The sequence below is a fragment of the Pezoporus occidentalis genome, unplaced genomic scaffold (genome assembly GCF_034315485.1).
Source record: "Pezoporus occidentalis ecotype Australia unplaced genomic scaffold, CSIRO_AGI_Poc_V1 ctg13, whole genome shotgun sequence".
NCBI classification, from domain to species: domain Eukaryota; kingdom Metazoa; phylum Chordata; class Aves; order Psittaciformes; family Psittacidae; genus Pezoporus; species Pezoporus occidentalis.
Window position 1 is genome coordinate 3939010 of NW_026913103.1, and position 20791 is coordinate 3959800.

General features: G+C 38.8%; 1 protein-coding gene across 4 annotated transcripts in view; it reads left to right on the forward strand.

Moving 5' to 3' along the window:
* KCNQ5 (potassium voltage-gated channel subfamily Q member 5) overlaps positions 1-20791 on the forward strand; it is a 270357-nt gene that overhangs the window by 224761 nt on the left and 24805 nt on the right. For 2 of the 4 annotated variants that reach the window (XM_062608199.1, XM_062608202.1), the window contains exons 6-10: positions 6321-6431; positions 8114-8209; positions 11425-11519; positions 13062-13088; positions 16106-16162. In XM_062608199.1, the coding sequence (XP_062464183.1) occupies positions 6321-6431; positions 8114-8209; positions 11425-11519; positions 13062-13088; positions 16106-16162 (386 nt within the window). The remainder of the gene's footprint in view (positions 1-6320; positions 6432-8113; positions 8210-11424; positions 11520-13061; positions 13089-16105; positions 16163-20791) is intronic. The other 2 variants (XM_062608200.1, XM_062608201.1) reach the window with 2 other exon arrangements.

Genomic DNA, 20791 nt, shown 5'->3' on the forward strand with positions numbered 1-20791 from the left:
TCAGAAGTATTTTTAATAAGTTTTCTTTACCTATTGAGCAAAGGTTAAGATCATGTCCTATTAGTAGGACTAGTTTGTATATTTGACATTCATTCATTTAAGGGTTAATCATTTGTTACTTTTCTTCCCTAGAGATTATATTTCTGTGCCCAAAACTGGGAGCTTGGAAAAGCCAGACCTAATAGGTCTTACTTGTGCATTGACAAATACACAGAAATATTATTCCCCAAATGTGTTGCTTTAGAGCATCAAGACAGATCTCTGATAAAATATACATTTTCATCCTGTAATCCAAACACGTATAAAATTTGTATTGGATGAAGTCATGAGAGAAGGTTTTGCCTCAGTTGCTTCCCTGTAGTTTTTGTTTCACTTTTCTTCAAAAGCTGAGGTCTAGGTTTAGCTTAAAGCTTTCTAACCTGGCTGTATCGACACGGTCGTGAAGCATCTAGCTTAGGATGAGCACCCTGGCTCCAGCAGTCTGCAGGTACCATTGCACCTTTGAGGACAGCGCTGGGGGATGTGGTCCTGCCAGAGATCCTCCTGTGGCAGTGCACAGGTCTGGGAATGCAGACATGCTTTCAGCCATTCAGTTCTCCAGGAAACACCCTCTACCACTCTACAAAGCCATGTGTGATTTAGCACTGCTTAGGCAGGACTAAGAAGAGGATTGTACCCACCTGCCAGCAGGCAATAGCGGGTACAAAAGTAGAAACATAGGCATAAGGAATGGGAAAGTAACAGCAAACTCAGACCTCAACTCAGACGTTTGACTGAGGCTCCTGTTAGATCCAGATCCTTCTCCCTGAGCTGTTCTAGAAGCCAGAACAAGATCTTTACTTTAGAATTTGCTTCTCCACTTCTTGCTGACTGCTAGTTTTTAGGAAAAATGCTGCTAATAATTATGTAAATTGGTGCTTAAAATATTTTGTACACTATGAAGTGAAGATGTATGAGTCGTAGGTCAGATAAGTACTGCAACTGAGAAAACAGGAATCTTTTCTTGACATCAGGAGAAAAACAACTAATTGTAATCAAAACAATTAAAACAATCTGTATTGTATAGTGCTATGTCTTTTCTTCTTTCCCCAGTGTGTGACATGAATGCATTTAAATTTTTAATGTGTTTAAGTGCACAAAGTGACTGAAAATCAGCTTCCCGCTTACCTGTTATCTTTGCCATTTTAATAATGGCATTTTTTGTACAATATGTAAAGCAGTATGTGGGAAATGCATAACGTGCTTCTTAGTCATGGTTGTTTTTACTGCCAGGTAACCCACATGCAGATTTTGAAAAGGTCAGATTGTGTAGCATTCTAGGGGAAAATAATGCTTAGTCTCATTGATTTATTTGCAAAATTTGTTCTAACTTAAACCATGGAGTACCTACCAAATCCCAGAATGAATTCTGTGATGGCAGAATAACAAGCAAAGACTGTGTTGAAGTCAGGCACAAATAGTTCCTTACAAATAGCAGCCTTACATTTCAAGCTTTTAGAGGCACTTATGCCCCTCCTTACAGGACCAGACCCAGCATGCATCAATTAAACCATTCATTAATTCAGATTATTTGAGGCCCACGCCCTGCTATGGTCATTTCACTGACTCCATTTCTAAAGCCCATATTTTTATACTGAAATAAAAGGCGGGATATGGCATCCTGATTTACATACGAGTACTCCACTCTTTTTGCAGTTGTATGTTGTACTGTGCACCCTGCAGTTTAAGCATCATGCTACTGTTACTATTTTTAATATTCTTGTGATTGGGGTCCCCACAGTACTGCCTAACACAGCAGCACACAACACTGTGTGTTCTATGAAGAGCTTAATTTAAAAATTTTCTTTCGTAGAGAGGGGTAAATTCATTTAATAACAAAATAACTAAACTATATGGGAACAAAAGGTCAATAAAAAAACTTAAGTATTTCAAAACCAAGCCATGCATAGTTTTCTGAGTACTGCTAGAACTAGCTAGAACTGTGCGTACTTATAGTGGCATTTAATTTGTACATCAACTAATTTTACCTGCAAATGTAATGCAATTAAGATTCCTGTCTCTCTTACACGTTTGACAGAGCTTCTCTTACTAAGTCATCATTTTTTAGTAGTATCCGGTAGTTACAGCTGGATACAGAATGATTCTGGCACTTCACAGTGACCTGTAGGTCAACAAAACATATTACAATCAATAATATTGTCACAATTACTAGCTCAAATGAGTTAATATCAGTGACGTTTTTCCCAGTTAATATAATGATAGCATGAGCAAACTACTTTTTTTTCTCAGTTAATTGATGTCAGGTAGAGATTCAAAACGTAAGTACTGCTAGCAGAACATAAAATGACATCAGAAAGAAATATTAGGGTAGAGGAGGGCCTCCTGGGTCCTATCTCATCTAATTGAAGGCATCAAGGTTATATAATTGCATTCTTTATTATATTACCTCACTTATTATTAGCATATTTATTAGCTCCAGCAATGAGTTATAATAGAGGTTTTATTTTTGCTGTGAGTTTTAAGTCCAGACAGGTGACACTGCCCACCTTGGCTTATCTGTCCAGACACCTCTTTCACAGAAGCAGCCAAAATTGAGTGGTTTGCAACTGGTGCAAAAGACAGGACTCAGCTAGCTCATTTAGCAACATAGGAGTGTGATTCAGTTTTTTGGCATACAGTGCCATGGAAGATCTCTTTGAGAGTCTCTCTCCTGCCTCTGCCATGGATGGTCCCTGTTCAGATGACTTACAGCATCTTGGGTAACACTAGATGCTTGTTTTCAGGCAAGCCTAAGTCCTACATTTTCAGTTTGGGTGAGTTACGTGCTGTAGGAACCTCTCTTTCCATTGTGCATGTTGTGGTGGCCAGATCATGCTAAACACCATTTTATTTTTCAATAAATCCTATACAAATAAACTCTAAAAGGTTTGGTTTGTTGTCCTGACTTAGGCTGTGGTGATCAGACACAGAGCAACTCAACAGGTATTCCCAGAAAGGCATGATTTGCACACCTTGTTATTTCTTTCGCTGTATCTTTAACCTCTTTATCACCACTTTGCTTCCCATGACCAACTCCCTTCTCAGGTAAACAACATGTCCCTAATTACCTTCAGGGGTTTGCTGCAGATTTTGTAGGTCTGTTACCTAGTCACCCTTGATCTTGTATGGTACCTCTGTTGCAGTCATCTGCATGCTGTGTCCTTGCAAGATTGCAATCTCCAGAAGATTCCAAATAATTTCCTCCAGTCACCTTCAAAATGTGGTGACTTCTCCCTTAACCATCCAGTGATGTCTGGAAATTTCTCATGTTTCATGGTCTCACATCCAGTCATTCTCCTCCACACCCTGTTCAGTTAATTTAACCTCAGGATTATGCCAGTCAGGGCCTGGCCACTGGTTTAGTCATTCACTTGTAGCACTAGCAAAGATGGATTCCTCAACTTGACCAGAAGTTGTCTGGAAAAATGTTTTCTTAGTTGTGTGATGAGAGGAATATACAATGAAGAACAAACCCATTTGCTCAGTGTTGAATAAGGCAATACAGCATGGTGTTGACACCTATACAGCCATGTTAAAACCATCCTGAGATAAAAGAGCTGAAAGTGAGCAAGAAGCGACTGATACTCTTAATCACAGACTGATAGCATTTAGTCCTCAGGAGCTAAAAGTATGGGGGAAAGGCTTTAATGTGGTCTTGTTGTTTTTTTTGGAGAAAATCCAGAACGCAGTCTGTGTGAGTGCTCCCAGTTTTGGATTGCTCCCAGATGTCAGATTCCAAAGGTTCGAGTTTGTCTTTCACCCTTTTGGAAGACAGTTCGGTGGCAATATCATTAATATGCAGATGACTCTTAGTGCTGTTTCCTTCTACTCAGCAGAGGCAGGAGATATCTCTGTACTTTCCAGTCTCTGGCAGAGATAGGGAGCTGGAGAGAAGCCAAGAAAGTGGGCTTGTTCCAGAGCTTCAAATGGCTTCACAGTTATTGGCCTGGAAACAAATTTTGAGGAACTTTTATTCAGGGATTCATTTGCTCAAATGATTCATTGCTCTTGGGGTCTTAATAGCCTCAAACCGTTTTGCATGAACTGTTCTGTGATGAGAAGATCTGGGAATACCTTCTTCAAAAATCAAAGGGAAACCAAATCAAGCCCGTCTGCTAGGTCAAGAGTGTGATTGCATCAGCTCACCTCTGCCAGAAAGGAGGGAGCTGCATTCCCGTCTCCCTTCCTCCTTATTTGCTCCATCTCAGCCACATCCTGCCTCGTGCAGCCTCTGGAGCTTGTTAGATGACTCCATGAACTAGCACAACTCATGGAAACAGCAGAAAAAAACCACACAGAAATGTGGATAATTCTTTGCACCTCCCTGGGTTGCACTGGCTTCCCAGCAAAATCTGGGAAAAAAAGAGGGGCTGGGGTAGGGAAGTGACGATGAGCAAGGAAAGAGAGTGAGACCTGATAATCATGCAAGGTGCTATGTCTGTGACCAGGCTAGCATTACAAAACTCGAGATTTGATAACCGCTTGAAATTTCAGATCACTCTCTTTTAGCCACTATGGCATTTTTAGGGTAGGTTACACCCGCAGCTAGTTCCCAACAATGGGAGCAATTAAAAGCACTGTTTACTATCTACAGAGCCCTAAATAGTTGAAATCTAATTACTTCCAAAAGACTTTCCTTCTTTTGTCCTGTGGTGACCCTGGCATTAAATGGAATTGCATCGGCTGCTTTGCCTAGGAATGAACTTAGAGGAAGCTGGAAGCAAAATAATGTCTCTAGAAGGCATTTTCCTGAAGAATTCATTCCTGCCAGAGTATTTGCTGAGCCTGAGCTTGCCCACATTTGGTACACGATGTAAAATAATTCTCCGTGCACATGTTCTCTGCTATAACAGGCCCCGGAGTCCTTGGCATTAAGCCTACTGTTGTCTATCTTTGTCCTTTAGCATCGTGTGCCATTGCCTGAGCACGCGCCCTGCAGCCTTCCATCCTGCCTTTGGAAACCCTTCACTCTGCTCACACCTCCTGCCTGCACCAGGAAGGAAGTGGTTCCAAGCTCCCCGAGAGGGAAGCTCAAAGACATCACTTTCTCCCACATGCAAGTCCAGCCCCCAGGTTCAGGTTCAGGACTGGTATTCTTCCCAGGCCAGGAGTAGCATGGAGGACATTTCCTTGGGTCAGGGAAGATCCTCAGCCACACACAGACATGAAGCCATAGTCTTTTGCCTTGGAGATATGCTCAGTAAACCATAACCATACACCATAATCCCAGTGGCATTTGCTTATGCACTGCATTTCTACATGGCCTGCAGTCAATGAGTTGCATGTGGAGAACCTTCCCACGTTTACCAAACTGCCATCATATACACTGGTGCTATACGGCAGGGATGCTGGCCTTTGCAGCACAGCTTTTGAAGCATCTGAATGCTGAGCCTCTGATTACACTCCCCACACGAAGGGATTACAGATGCCCTCTTCTTTCACTTTGACCTCTCCCCACACAGGTCCGAGCTAATACTGTCCAACAGCCTTAGGTACCACTACATCTGCTGTGTAGTAGTCTTTGGTCCTTCATGTCAGGAGTGATGTAGCTTGTCATAAGAAAGAGGAGAGGACTGGGAACTTCTTGAAGTTCCTTCCAGCTTTTGATTAGTGTCCAGAGGATGGCCACAAAGATGATCAGAGGGCTGAAGCACCTCTCCTATGGAGACAGGCTGAGAGTTGGAGTTGTTCAGCCTGGAGATGAGAAGGCTCCAGGGAGATCTTAGAGCAGCTTCCAGTGCCTAAAGGGGGCCTACAAGACATCCGGGGAGGCACTTTTTACAAGGGCCTGTAGTGCGAGGACAAGTGGGAATGGCTTTAAACTGAAAGAGGGTAGATTTAGATTAGATATAAGGAAGATATTTATGAGGCACTGTCACAGGTTGCCCAGAGAAGCTGTGGCTGCCCCATCCCTGCAAGCGTTCAAGGCCAGGTTGGATGGAGCTTTAAGTAACCTGGTCTAGTGGAAGGTGTCCCTGCCCATGGCAGGGGGTTGGAACTAGATGATCTGTAAGGTGCCTTCTAACCCAAACCGTTCTGTGATTCTGATTCTTTAGGTATTTTTCTCACATTTATTATTTATCTCCATTTTATTCAGTCATAAACAGTATTTTTCCTAGAAAATTGTAATAATTTATGTTTGGGTTTCTTTTAGAAACAACTATATATTTCATGCATCCTGGACTATTTAGTGGAAATGCTGTTTCATGCAATGTAAATAGTCTGCAACTAGTTTCTCAGCGACTTCTGGTAAACCACAGCATTCATTAATTTCTTTTTAGATCACATTGACAACCATTGGCTATGGAGACAAAACTCCTCTTACTTGGCTTGGAAGGTTGCTTTCTGCAGGATTTGCTCTACTTGGCATTTCTTTCTTTGCACTACCTGCTGTGAGTATGCCTGTAAAATTTGTAAAAAGGTAATAGAAACTTCTAGAGTCATTATGATACAAAAGGCTGAAGGAAGCTCTGTATGAAGAGCAACTGCTTGAGGTTTGGGAAGTTTCTTTGGCATGGACAAAACTGGGAAATAATACTAAATTAGGTCACATACTATTGTGTAAGGTTGAAATTCCTGTCCTTCATTATGAATTGTGGCTTATATATTACTGTTTTTCTTTCAGATTCTTGAAAAAAAATCAACTGAAAAAATAAGTGAGATATTTCTAATAGGTTTTCTTGTAGGACCGTGTCCAGGCTACTGACAGAGAGTAGTAGGAGGCACTAGATCAACAAAAGTTTATGTCATTTAATGTAAAAATGTAGCTATCATTTTCTGTGAATGATTGTAAATAAACATGATGGTTTGTTTACATTGCTTTTACCAACTTTCAAGAGACTTTAATGGAAATGGGAATCATCTAATGAAAAAATATAGTGCAGCTTCAGGAATAACTTTTCATTTTTGTGAGAGAATGTCCTTTCTTAAATTACTATTGAATAAGCATGAAATCAGAAGTGACATCTGTATTTTGATGTATTGCATCTCTTGCAACATATACAGACAAGTCGATATTTTAATACTCAGGTTCATTATCTATAGATCACTATAAAACATGCATGTTATAATAATACATTTGTTTTCAACCATATAGGCAAGCTAAGATTAAGAGTCCACATCTGCCAACAGCCTTGAATCATCTAGTGTACTGCATTTTTTCTTACTCTAAGTATAAAGAATATTTCAGTATCTTTGACATATTATAATGCATTATAATTATAGTAAATTGCCTGTTTGTGAATCTGTAACATTTAATGGCAGTTACTGTAATTAATTCCTTTTGTCACCTAATTACCACCAAGACAGTTAGTCTTAGCAGAAATACAATGAACATGTAAACTATTAATAACCTTGCATATTAGAGATGCCAGAACTTTTGTTCCTCATGTCATATCTATGTACAGATACTAATTTTTGTCATAAACACTTTTGTGTTGAATCTGTCTGTAAAACAAGAGATATGTTGAATCTTGTGCATTTCCAATATTATTTTACCCTGACTAAGGATCAAATGGAAAAGTTCTTCCTTATAATGCAGACATGTCCGGCAGAAATATTATACTCCTTGCAAGCCAAGGAGGGAAACATTCTCAATCTTTGGGTCTGTTTAGTAGTAGTCAAATTTATCTTACTTATTCAGTGGAAAAGGGGAGAGATTTCATCATCATCTTTTTTTCATAGTTTATAGAATGAGCAATAGGATTATCTGGATGGGAAAGTGAGAAGAAATGGTCTTAATCTGTTAAGCAAGGCCTTTTCTAACTTTTATATAATCAAAAGTTATTGGGCACTGCAGATATGGACTTTGAGGTCCATGTATATCTGGCATATCTGACAGGTGGTCATCTCATCTTCCTGGCTTGAGTTCCTCTGAATGTTCCTGCTAGATTGTATCTATTGTATCTATGTACATATGTATATATGCATATAAACCTTATACTCTCATATACTGTTATAAACATTATCTGAAGCAATTACATGGCATAAAATCTTCACAAAATCTTTATAGTTGATTATATATATTTATTTGAAAAACCACCTAAATAATGATAAATGGCATATTGTACTGCAGGGTATTCTTGGCTCAGGATTTGCTTTAAAAGTGCAGGAACAGCATCGTCAGAAACACTTTGAGAAAAGAAGGAACCCAGCTGCCAGTCTAATTCAGGTAAATAAGAAATCAGTAAAAATATAATAGCAGGTTATTTAAAGTACACATTGGAGCAGATTTTATTATTTCAATTTGGAAAGTTTTGTGGAAATAATGTTTAACAGATTGGTTAGTTTCATGACATAAGTTTGTTCAGTGATTTCTGTATGTTAATGACATAATTATTTAGATAGTATTTATATGAATGGTTTTTGAGTTCTATCCATGCTGAAGAAACCAAGTCAAGCATGTCAACTGCATGCCTGCAGTTAGTGAATTCCTTGGCAAAATAGAATTGATCCCTAAACAACCCAACTGATAGCACAGCATTCTTTCCTGTATTAAGCTACTTTTCATCTACTGCAGGGTTTAGAGTACTCCAATGAGTTATATACTTGGTGAAAATAAAATGTATCCTGCCCAGAGAATTGCTTTCACTATTACTCAGTTCTAAAGCTGGACATGTAGATGCTAGCAGTTCCAAAATGTCTGAAATTGTCTGAGGTGGTTTCAGCTCCAATACTGACAGTTCAGAAACTGAGAAAGGTTTTTATTTTTTTTTTAATCAAAAGTGGTATATTTGATGAACAGCTTCTTTGATTGGGTTTTTTCCTTAATTTACAGTCCCAGTTAAAATTGAGAACATCCTCTAAAGAATGATTTTGCACCAACCTTCACTCTAGTTGGTGCACTGAGAAAAAAAGGGGGGAAATAATCTTACAGTGGCCTAGTTTATTTTCTTTGGATCCCAAGTGGTTTATGTGTGCCATTTATGCTGTTTTGTTTTTGTTTAAAATCTGAAATAATAAATCCAAATAAAGAAGCTGAGCATGATTCTATGAATATGCTAGAATTCCATGATAAGTTCAGGGTAGATGCCAGGCCATCTTTGAAGCGCATTTTTTAAGTTAATAAATGTTTTCCATTATTACTGTACAACTATTATTAAATACTAAATATTTGAGATCTAATATTTATTAGAATAATAAACATAAAGCCACTTCTTTTATATCTATTGTACTGTAGAATGAACGTCTGGGATATTTTCTAACATATATTCTAATGTACTTTTTCCAAGTTTGGTTGCCAGAGGAAACAGAATAGATTTTTTATGTAGCTCATCTTATTATTGTATGACAGTTCAACCAAAATATTAGTTAGACAGCATACTAAATAGATTAAGATCAGCTAGCTGACTGATTTCAGAAAGTGACTCTCAATGGGCAAAATCATTGCAAAAAGAAGACATTTGTGGTGGGTTCACATGATAAAGGCTGTTCAGCATTTACATGTTCATTTTCATGTTCAGCATTTTAAGTAACCTAGAAATTAATATAAAATTGCTGATGGAGATATTTGCCAATGGCGCAAGACCTGGCAGAATAGGAGGCACACAGGAATGAACCCAAGGATGATCTGGGTGACTATACAGGGTGTAATGATTCTTACCGAAATCTTTAATACACCAAAATATAAACCTTGATTTAGAAACAATGAAATCGGTGTATTACAAGAGATGTCTGTCCTAGTATTAGTGTCTGAAAAGGATTTGATGAAGGATGAGAAACACAGAGAGGAAAGAGTACGAAAGAAGGGTCAAGAGCTTCATAAAAGTTACCAGTATGTTACTCCAGCTGGTTTATTACAGTCCTTAGATACAAAACCAGAAAGGTAACAAGGAGAAGGCAGCTGATATTACCACTGTGTATGGTGATGCCGGTACTAACATGCTACATATGTATATGCATCTAAAGTTTGTAAATGAGACTGGAAAACTGGAGGAAGTAAAGAAAACACTGGGGAAAAACAAATAGTCCAGGACTGGAAAAAATTTCATGTTCGTAAATGCAGGATGTGTGTGATCATCATCTACTGTAACTGTGCCCAGACCTTTTTTAGTTGTCTTTTGTGGATATTGATAGTAAACTACCATAGAAATGAGCGTGCTATAGCTTATCAGGATAACATCTATTTTCTAATCAGCTACTCTGTAGAATTAATCTGTGCTAACTTCTCTGTTGCCATAGCTATACAGTCTGCTAAAGCCTTTACCTGACTTTAAAATAGCTAAGGTGTCACTATAGAAAGCTGAAATGTTTCATATTGACATACTTTTCTCAATTTCTTTAGCTTGTAAGAAATATTCAGTGTGAATATTATTTGAACATAAAAGTCCAGAGGGGAAGTACTGGAACCTATAGGACAGAAACATAAGAACTATCTCTGGCTATAAGCCAAACCCAAATAACTGCAAATTTAAAATAATGAGGAGATCTTTGACAATGAGGATGTCGATCAATTTACAAAGTGACAGGTTCTCCACCTGTAGATGAAGACTAGATGTATTTCTGGGAGATGTGCCACAGAAAAACACTGGGATGATATTTAATAGATGACAATATACAGGAAGTGCAGATACTCAGTTAGTACAAATTAATATAGCTATGCTAACATCAGGGAACTTGTTCCAGTTTCCAGGACCAAGGATCTGTCTTACCATCTACATGCAGTTATAAATCTAAACCACGAATGCATTTTCAATGCTTTGCTTTGGTCACTCTCCTTTGATATCATTTATTGTGTGTTCTTAAATATTTAGCACTGTTCCAAACCACAGAGAACACTTCTCTTTTCTTCTAAATGCTTTTCGTCTGATAGTCATTGTAATTTACTAAATGTATTATGGCACTTTCTTTACCTCAGACTGCAAGTTTGGGTGGGTGTCACTGTGGACTTGTCACAGATAAATCACTGCAATGCTTTTTTGAGCACCTCTTTGTGCTGAGTATCTCCTGGTTCTTTCACAAAACCAGGAACTCTTCTTTCACCATGTAATATGTACTGTGATTCACAAAAGTTTTGGTAGGTTTTTACTGGTATTTCCCTAGTACACCTAATAGAGCACATCCCAGTCTGAGAAAAATGCCCTCTGTACATAACCAGTGAGGTGGCATTGTCACTTCATGTTCTTGGTTCCTTTGTGCTTTTCTATTGTTTCCCCACACCAGGCTTCTTGGCGGTTTTATTCTACTGACACCAGCCGAACAAACCTGACAGCCACCTGGCGATATTATGAAAGTATTCTTCCTCCCCTCAGGCATGTATCAGTGCTATGAATGATAAAAGAAAGCCATGACTTGTATTGGTTACTAATCTGCTTTTCATTTTTTTGTTTCATTCCCTGCTCCCTCTTGCCTTGTTTTTTCTTTTTTTACCATATATCCTGCACGTAGTGTGTATGGCGTAGTTATGCGGCTGATGAGAAATCGGTTTCCATTGCTACCTGGAAGCCTCATTTGAAGGCCTTGCATACCTGCAGCCCTACAAAGTAGGTACAAATATGGCAGCTGGTGCTGTCCTCAATGTCTGTTCAAGCTTATAGATAATTACTATTTGTCTGTTTCATCTTGTTTTGTCTTCTTAAGCCTTCTCATTAGAAATCTCAACTAACAAATCAGATCAGTATTGTCTAGGAGCCTAACACAGTAAGACATACAAATCATTGCCATTTGTTGAAAAAATATTCCTGAGCACAGGCATTATAAACATTTTCCCCCAAACCCCAAACTCATGTATCAAGGTTAAGGTTTCACCCAGTTCCAAATTATCTCTAAGGAGGAAAATAAAAGTTTAATGCAGAGCTGATTCCTGGATTTAATGCTATTTTTCTGCCTGTGCCTCTGTGTAAGGCTATAGCTGCAGACCTACCTTGCCAAGGGAAGAGAGCTTTGTGGTATTCTGCAGGTGAATGCACTGGGAAATTTGATCCTCTTCATCATAACTTCTGATATATTCAGTATTTCCTTAGGGTGAATTATATTCTCAGTTACCCACACAGGCAGTGGAAGATGACTAAAAAGACCTGATGTCGCAGTTTGGCAGACAGGAAATATTTGATGTCCTAGTTTGGGTGAGAATTCACAGAGCACTGGCAGCTCAAGACTCTTCAATAATTCAGTAAAAGATTTACCAGAAGGTAGTAAGCCGGCTGATTCAGTAGGGGGCACAAATCAGGAAGTAAAAGATAGTTGATAAAGATCAAAAAGGAGAGTGCTAAGAGCCTTATGGAAAAGCTCTGATAAGCATCCTAACTGTTGTTATTGCAGACAGTGCAAGAGAATTAGTGGTTTCTCTCAAAGCTGGGTGATGAACATCCACATGACAGTAAAAAGGTAATCGTGTGCCAAAAAGCTCAGCCAAAAAGAGGTTTGGCTGGGTACCCAAAGCTGATCTTTGAATTTCAAAGAGTTGACAAGAACAGAGCCGTAAGTAATCCATTACCATAGCTGTAATCCGAAAATGCTCCAAACTAAAAGGAGCTTTTAGATTAAAAATTACATGGAATACTGATTTTTGACAAATATACAAACAAGTTGAAGGCAACATTGGTATAAATTGATGGATATAAAATCACATAAATAATTAACCTGTGTCCTGCCTAAATACTCTAAAATATGACTGTCCCTCAAAAGTGCATCTGCTTGTTATTTTAAATAAGTGTATTGCTGTGCTATCCTAAAATTAAACCTTTTTATTTACCAGAGATAACTTTCTCTAATAAGAGCCTACAGCTTTCTGTTAAATGTGTGTCAGCAATGCATTTTGCCTAAGTGCTTTGCCAACTCAGTCTGCAGTGGTATGTACTAAGCATGTTATATGCATGTGTTAAAACAACTGAAAAGTTTCTTTTTCAGAAGCATTGTAGTTAGGAGTCTTGCCTGAATGTTTTTGTGGTTGCAATGTAATGTGTGTGTTGTACACTAACATATCCATTTATGTTTACCGTATATCTAACATCATCTTTAACTAAATAATGTGATTACTATCTGCATAACAAGTATGTTTTTCCCTCCTACACCCTGACCTGAAGAAAAGAACAAGGGGAAGCTTCTAGCAGGTTTGTAGCTTCTTTTATTTCTTTTACCTGTGCAATCGTTGCTTCTTAATGGCTTTTAGATGTCTCCTCAGGTTCTGTACAGTAGGTTCAATGAACTGTAACTGTTAACAGATTAGAATCACAAAACCGTATTTTTTAAATTCATACCAATAGACTAATGCTGCTGAAATTTGCTTCTTTGTCACAGTTTTTGTATGGAAAAAATAGGCTAATATTTATGTTTCTATACATGTTTTAACTTTAAGGGGGAGCTCAGTTCAAACAGTGGCAGTGTAGTGAGTGGAGTAACCTCCCTAGACCCAGCTCCTGGGCAATGACATAGCCTCAGCTTTGGCGTAAAATCAAAGCTTGTGATTTTCAGAAATCTGTAACTTCTAGTGCAATTTAGAGGCATTTGGCTTTGTGGACAAGCCCACCAGCCCTCTGTGCAGGGGCAGGACCTCCCAGTGAAGCTGGTTTGATATCAGCTTAGCAAGGGTCTGTTCTGCCCTGAAGAAGCATCCTGCCATTCTCTCTTTAAAAGTGTTTTGGGACACAGTGGATAGGGGAACAGCACCACTGCAGGAGCTCACCTCCTCTCAGATGCAGGGTTTGCACTCTCACATGGCCCTGATTGGGTGGGGGAGACAGCCTGGTATCTCTCCTTAAATAAGCCCTAGCACCCCTGGCCAGGAGGGTAGAAGGGGCTTCTACCAGCCTGGGTGCTGAATGAGGACCAGTTGCCTATAGCACACAGAGAAGGGCTGCAGCAGGGCTGTCCTCACTGGTAAGCCCTGGTGATGCATGTCCTAAGGCATTAAAAGGAAATGCTGCTCTTTGCTGTACTTGTAGCCCAAATGCTTAGGGACTGGAAAGGACTCAGTGGCTACAGGAGAAATTACACTACCCCTGAAACTCATTAGCAATGGGAGTCAGCAGGCATTCGACAGCCGGCACTGCAGTATCAGCAAGATCAGAGAACAGTGAGTTTACCTCCGAGCAGAAAACAATGAAAAGCCAAGAAAAAAAATGGCAGTGACACAGCAACCCCCAAAATACATCTGCCCCTGAGTTGTACTGTAGTTCACGAACTCCTCTGGGTTATTCACTCAAGGGTGGAAAGTCTTCACATCAATTACCCATGATCTGTTCCACTTTCCAGATTGCTCCTCTAGCACCTGACTCCATCCTTTTCCCTGATGTGCACATAACTATTGTTAATGTCACAGTAACTCAAGGGGGCTGGAGTTGCTCTGATGTCCTTCATGAGCACTCCACCTGCTCTGTCAGTTCTGTGACTTTTCATATACATTACCTCCATAGGCTTGCTAGCAACGTATTGATCTCCTTAAATTATTACAGCCTGATCCAAACTACTTGCACTCGCCAGAAGTATTTCCTACTCTTTAAACAGCAACATCTAAAATTGACTTAGGCTATTTTAAAGGTGAAACTGAAGTTGGCAGTAAATGAGAACACTTCCAAAACAGTGATTTGTGCAGAAGGGAAAGGTTATTCCCAGTTGTACCTGAGAGCACTTAAAGAGACAAATTTGCTCATAATAAGTAGATGCTATATGTAAGAAAACCCCAAATCCAAACCAAACCAGCTGTCAGAACTATATTACATGCTCCATATTAGTGGTAACTGCTTTGGCTTTGAAAGTAGTCAATGATTTAGTCAGATTTTTTTTTCACTGTATTTTCACTGAATGGAAGATGTGTGTCATTCAGAAACTCTAAACCAATCTGTGCACTGTTGCAAATTAGTGTAGGTATAAGATTGAACTAGTTAACTCCTGAGATCCTGGTCTACAATAAAAACCCTACAGACCACTCAGTGCCTTTTAAAACAGTGGCTGTTTATTGTCTGATATATTGCTATATGTTTGTGTCATTGAATATACATGTGGTGTATGTGGTCTTTTGTGGTAAAAATGTATACGTGAACTGCTGCAGCGTACTTTGAGACGACTGTCCTCGACTATTTTAACTTCTTACTGCTATGCTGATCGACTTGCATGGGATGCTATGTGAACTAAGTAAGCTGCTTCTTGTTTCACTCTTTAAATGAAGATGTGTTTGCACAAGTAGTGCATTGATTTGCTTTCTGAATATGCTCTTTGATCTGTACTCCATTCTAACAACAGTAGAGAAAAACTTTTATTTACTTTAGATAAAAGTTACTTATTTTCTTTTCTACCAAAATGACTTTTACACTTACAGAAATTAATTCTTGCATTTTGCCACATATAGACCTGCAGTCTTTCATTAGGTAACTAAATGTTGCTGTGCATTTGAGTTGAGAGAGCTGTGCTTAGGGGTCTGTGGCTTCATATCGATTTTAAGAAAAATATGTATGCTGTATTACTCAAAAGATTATACTCACATATCCTAATTAATCATTTATCAAAAGTAATGGTAGATAACTTCTCTGGTGTATCCACACTGTAAGTAAGATACTTCTATAAATCAGTTCCTGAGATCTGCAAGTTATTTTAAAAAACCTATATGTTAAATTCTCCATATCTACAAATGCACATACTGCATGCAAATAATGTTATTTCTGTTTAAATATACAATGTGGCTGAAATTCTTCCTGTGCAGGAAACTTGATCAAGACTGATGAATCTTACAGCATCCTGAGAGCATAAGCAGTCTTAAGCTGTGTGTAGGACACGCATTGGGTGTCTGTGAAGGATGAACGTCACCCCTCTAGTGTTAACTATCAAACCTGAATATGAATTTCCTATTGAGACAGCTCTCTGGTTCAGTAAGGAGTTTCACCAGTATCGGAGCTTCAGGGAAAAAACTCATCCCTGCTCTGAGAGAAAGAAGTAAATTGTACTCTGGAATTCTCTCCACCTCCTTCCTATACTGTATCTGTTTCTAAAAGTATATTTAATGTAAACTCTCTGCATGCACCATATGAAAAAGAAAATGCCAGTGATGCAGAATCTAACTTGAGGTGGAAAGCCTAACCCCTTACCAGCAGTGGAATGCTTAGTAATATGGTCCTCTATCTCCCCTCACTCCTAGTAAGCTTTGTAGTAATAAAGAGAAGCTCTTCAGGATGTACACCCCTCGGAAACATAGGTATCCAGCATCCTGCCTATTCACATGATGTTTGAGAATGCCAACTAACATCAGGTGCATGATTCATTTACTTCCCCTCCTTAGTGCTTTGAAATTCCTTACTTCTCCAAAGGAGGTGTCTTTATTTATTTATTTTTAAGTGCTTGTAATTCCCTTGTTGCTTGTTGCCTGCAATGACATTAATAAAATGGCAATAATACCAGCTCTTTGAAACACATCTGGTCAGACGATCGCAGTGCACAGCACGCTGACATTTGCTGAAGCCTGGTTCCCCTTCTCTGCCTGAGACTTGAACTTTTGGAATGCATTACCCTGCAGAGATCTAAAACTGGGGTTGAATATTTGGGTAAAGACATTTCCCCAGGTCCAAGAGGATTTTTATAACCATGGCAGTTGAGTTCTTCATCTAATAATTAATGAAGAATTTTAAGCTGTACAAGCTAGGCAATACCAAGTCAAAATGTGCAACTGTTGTTGAGAAGAATCCCCTTGGACGCAGCCTGTGGAAGCTCTCCCTGCATCCTGTGCTGGAAGGTAGAGGAATGCATGTGAAATCAACCATCTGCTTCAGCTGAATTCTGTGGAAATTGTGTCTTTTACCAAAAATGGTAATTCTTAGATGGATGGATCTTAAGAGAAGAAATCCTTGCTTTGTAACTCATGCTTATTGCAATTTTTTTCTTACTTTTTAAAAATAACTTAAAAGACAATAGAAGTACAATCTGATAATAGAAAATGGAGATTCAAAAAAATTGTTTCTCTTCATGCGGAAACTGTTTTGAAAAAGTACACGAGCCCCCAGAACTACTTTTTTGTTTGTTTGTTTGACGATTGAACTTCATGGTCTTGAAATTGACATTATGCCCTTGAAATTCTTGTTATTCCTCATTGAAGGTATGAGGTATAAGACTACATTTCTTGGGTTCATGGTCCTATCATGAGCCTGGTGGAGAAGTCTTGAGTGTTTGAACTTCAAGTCTCACTGTACTATCCCTTGCATTTGCATTTATTCAAATTATCTTAATTTCAGTGAAGGCATCTGTAAGCTTGGTGAGAATCAACATCTGTATTTATTGGAAGTTAACTGCCAAAAATGGGCATGTACGTTTGCTTGTTGCTTGCCATGGGTGATATTTTTTGATGGTTTTAGCTTCTGTCTCGACTCGAAATCCAAAGCATTCTCTCTTACCCTCAGACCCTCCAGTTACTTTTGATTCACTCCAATTTCTTCCCATTCCCATTTCAACTAACCAGCTCGCTACAAAAAGCTGGGAAACAAGTTGTAAACTGTGGGTAGCAGCAAGCAGTAGTGCTGCAGGTCTGAGGCTGAAGCAGAGCAGAAGATAAACTTGACCAGAAATGCAGGAAGGTAGAAAGGGAAATAGGGGAGGGGAGGAAAAGAGATGCTCAGATAACCAAAAATTATAGTAAGATAGTCCATGGAAGACAGACAGAGCTGTGAGTACAGGAGAGAAAAGCAAAGCTTCTTAGGCATTTGCCAATTGCAACAAGATCTTAGTAATTCTAGGCATTTGGTCCCCGGGAGAAGGGTTCGTTCCCTCTGCAGTGAAGCTACAGTGACCTCTAGTGTCCGTAAACACCTATTCCTTCATAAATCGCAGGTGGAAAAGTCAGAATTTAAAAAGGAAGAAGTTAAGAACTAGAAAGCCCTTTGCTATCCCAGTGAAGTGAATGGCTCATGCTTGTACTGACAGGAGGAATGAGTGGCAAGATCCAACAACTGATCTTCCATTTCCAGAAGGCAAACAAACAGAGAAAAGTCACTCGCTTTTTTCCCATCAAACCTTAGTACAAGAAATGATGGACAGACACATGTCTGAAGAAATGCAGAGACAGCTGGAGGCAGCAGTGGTTCTCTCAGGTCCTTGTCATTTAGGTCTGATTCAGAAACTTGTGTAATTTCATTTTCCTGATTCTTTCCCATGTTCTTTGCCTTTTGGACCAAAATTCAACTTAAAGCTTGGGAGTACTTACTTTTCCAATGGCCATTATTGGGTTACATTAATTCAAGGGGTTTTCCTTGGATATTATATAAAAAGAGAGGATAAAAGAGGAGAGAGGAAAATAAAATGGGCTACATCCTGCAAGAGGTGAAGGATTTTTAGCACAGTGCTAATCCAACTGGCATTAAATCAGAGTAAAAGGTCCTAAAGGCTTCAGTGGCTACTGACTCAAGCGCAGAATGCCCAAAGATGCTTGAAAGGGCACAAAATTATCTCCATTCTGGTGTATCTCTAACACTAGTTATTCCTTCATGCTGTGTTATTTATCACATATAGAAGAGCCCCATGAAAATATTGGTCAACAACCTTCCTCTCCCAGGCATGAATTCTCCATTGCTGCAAGTCATACAATTCATGCCTGCACTGAGCAGGACCCAGTGACTTCTGGAACATTTCCCACCAGTCTCAAAATAGGAACAGGGATCCATGAAGCAAAGAACTGGTATGACCAGTGTCTGGAGAAACTCTCAAGATGCAAGATGGAGTTTCCAAACCATGCTTCCCTCAGGGGCTGCGTTTCTCGTCACAAAGCAGCATCCTCCGCATGGACCCTTGGCATGCCACTACATTGTCATTGCTACAAAGCAGATTTTTTTTTTATTTTCAAGTATGAGGTCTGCATTTTAAATTAATATTTTCATTCTCAGTGTTGCACTTTTGAAAAATGTCTGTAGTACAGATGAAGTGTCTACTGTTCCTTTCACCATTGCCTCATTGCTTTGATTTGGAGAACTAAAGATATTCAGGTTAAGTAGCCATTGTGTACCATTCAGCTTTTATAACTGAAAACACCATGTGTACAAATCATTTAAAAGCAGCCATACTTTCATTAGTACAAATTAATTGACAGAACAACATGTGTGCTTTTTTCTTCGTGTTTTTTTTTTAATTTTCACTTTTATTTTGGAGTTAATGGTGTTATAAAAAATATGGTCTATACTGATCAGTTTTATGGCTGTTTTACCAATTTTCCCTTCATTTTAATTAGTGCATCAGGGAGAGAGCTGTCCAGAAACGTTTTTACTCAAAGATATGTAAACCAAAAAAAAAAATCTGATTTCATGCTTCAATATTAAATACATTTTGAGCTGTAAGAGGAGTTAAAAAAAAAAAAAAAAGCACAAGGGACACATGCCTAGGAATAATATCCATAATAAAAAGTCCATTTTGATTCTGTTGCTCATGCTGTATAGTATGACAATGCAATAATGTGGTTAATAAATATTTTACAGCTTATATTTTCATTAAGTTGTACAATGCAAAAGATTCCTGAGCTGAAATGTAATTCAGTCTTGAAATCTAGTCTGTATTGAAAAGTAAATTTTAGAAGTCACTTTTCCTTCAAATAGTAGGATCTGTGGGTCTTTTGTATTGCATATGCAACAGCACACAGTACTGCGTGTCTGGATAACAATTTGCAATGGAAACAGATGACATTTCCAGTACCATGATGTGTTTATTTCAACAACTGCTTACTTTGGGCAAGGGAATAAGGGGATTATATTCAGAAATTATAGTAAAGGTATTCTTTCAAGTGATTCAACATGCCATATAGAAATACATTTATCTAATAATCTTTCTATTGATGTGCTCACATTTGGCATTCTTGAAAATTATCTCATTATAAGCTTCCCAGCATGTGCTTTGCCTGCTACAAACTGCATCCTTTCTGCTCTCAGTGATGTGTGTACTCCGAATGAAATGCTATGCTATGCTGTGCTGTGCATGGACAAAGATACCTGATTATCACAACATTTCACAGCTACAGAATTTTATAACTACTTTCCATTTCATATAATTCTGTATTAACACTGTATTTTCAGAGCGTTAGTAGTAGGCTAGATAGCTAAGAACCACAGTCCACATGAGCATTAGTTGATTAGCTGCAGAGTTCATTTCTGTTGAAAACATCTTATGGACATGCTGAAGTTAAATGCAAAGGCTTTGGGAGTACTAGAAAGTGTCTTCATTTCAAATACAATTATAATTTGGAGATAGACAGCCTTTGCTATATGTGTTTTAAAAGCACCCCAAAGCCTGTGCCAGAGCAGTAGTACTGCAAGACCCAGCAACCTGCTCTAGAGGAAGGTGTGCCTCCCCCCCCCCCCATGGCAGGGGCATTAGAACTGAATGATCTTTAAGGTCCCTTCCAATTCAAACCATTCTATGATTCTATGAACATCATATCATGAGCAGCTACTGTATTGCTCCCATCATCTCTCCTGTTGCAAGAACAGGACTACTAATCAAGATGACCATTCCCTTGTACAGGTGATTGAACTTAACCTTGTAGCTAAAACAATATTTCCAAATTTTATCAGACTTCCTTTCTGTTTCCCCTTTAAGCCTTCTGCTACAGGAAGAGACAAACAAAGGCAAATATGTTAAATGTTGAAAAAGAACAAACAGATAGTCATGGCGATCACAGGATGTTCATTAGATATGTTTGAACATGAACAAAGGTAATCTAAGCACTAGGAAGTAGATAATCTACATATCCACAGGAGGCGAAAAAACAGCTTAGAATTGGCCAGCTGTAAAACCACAAGTCCACCACTGAGCCAGGCCAGCAGTCACAGTCATGAGTTTGTCTGGGCTCCTGTAC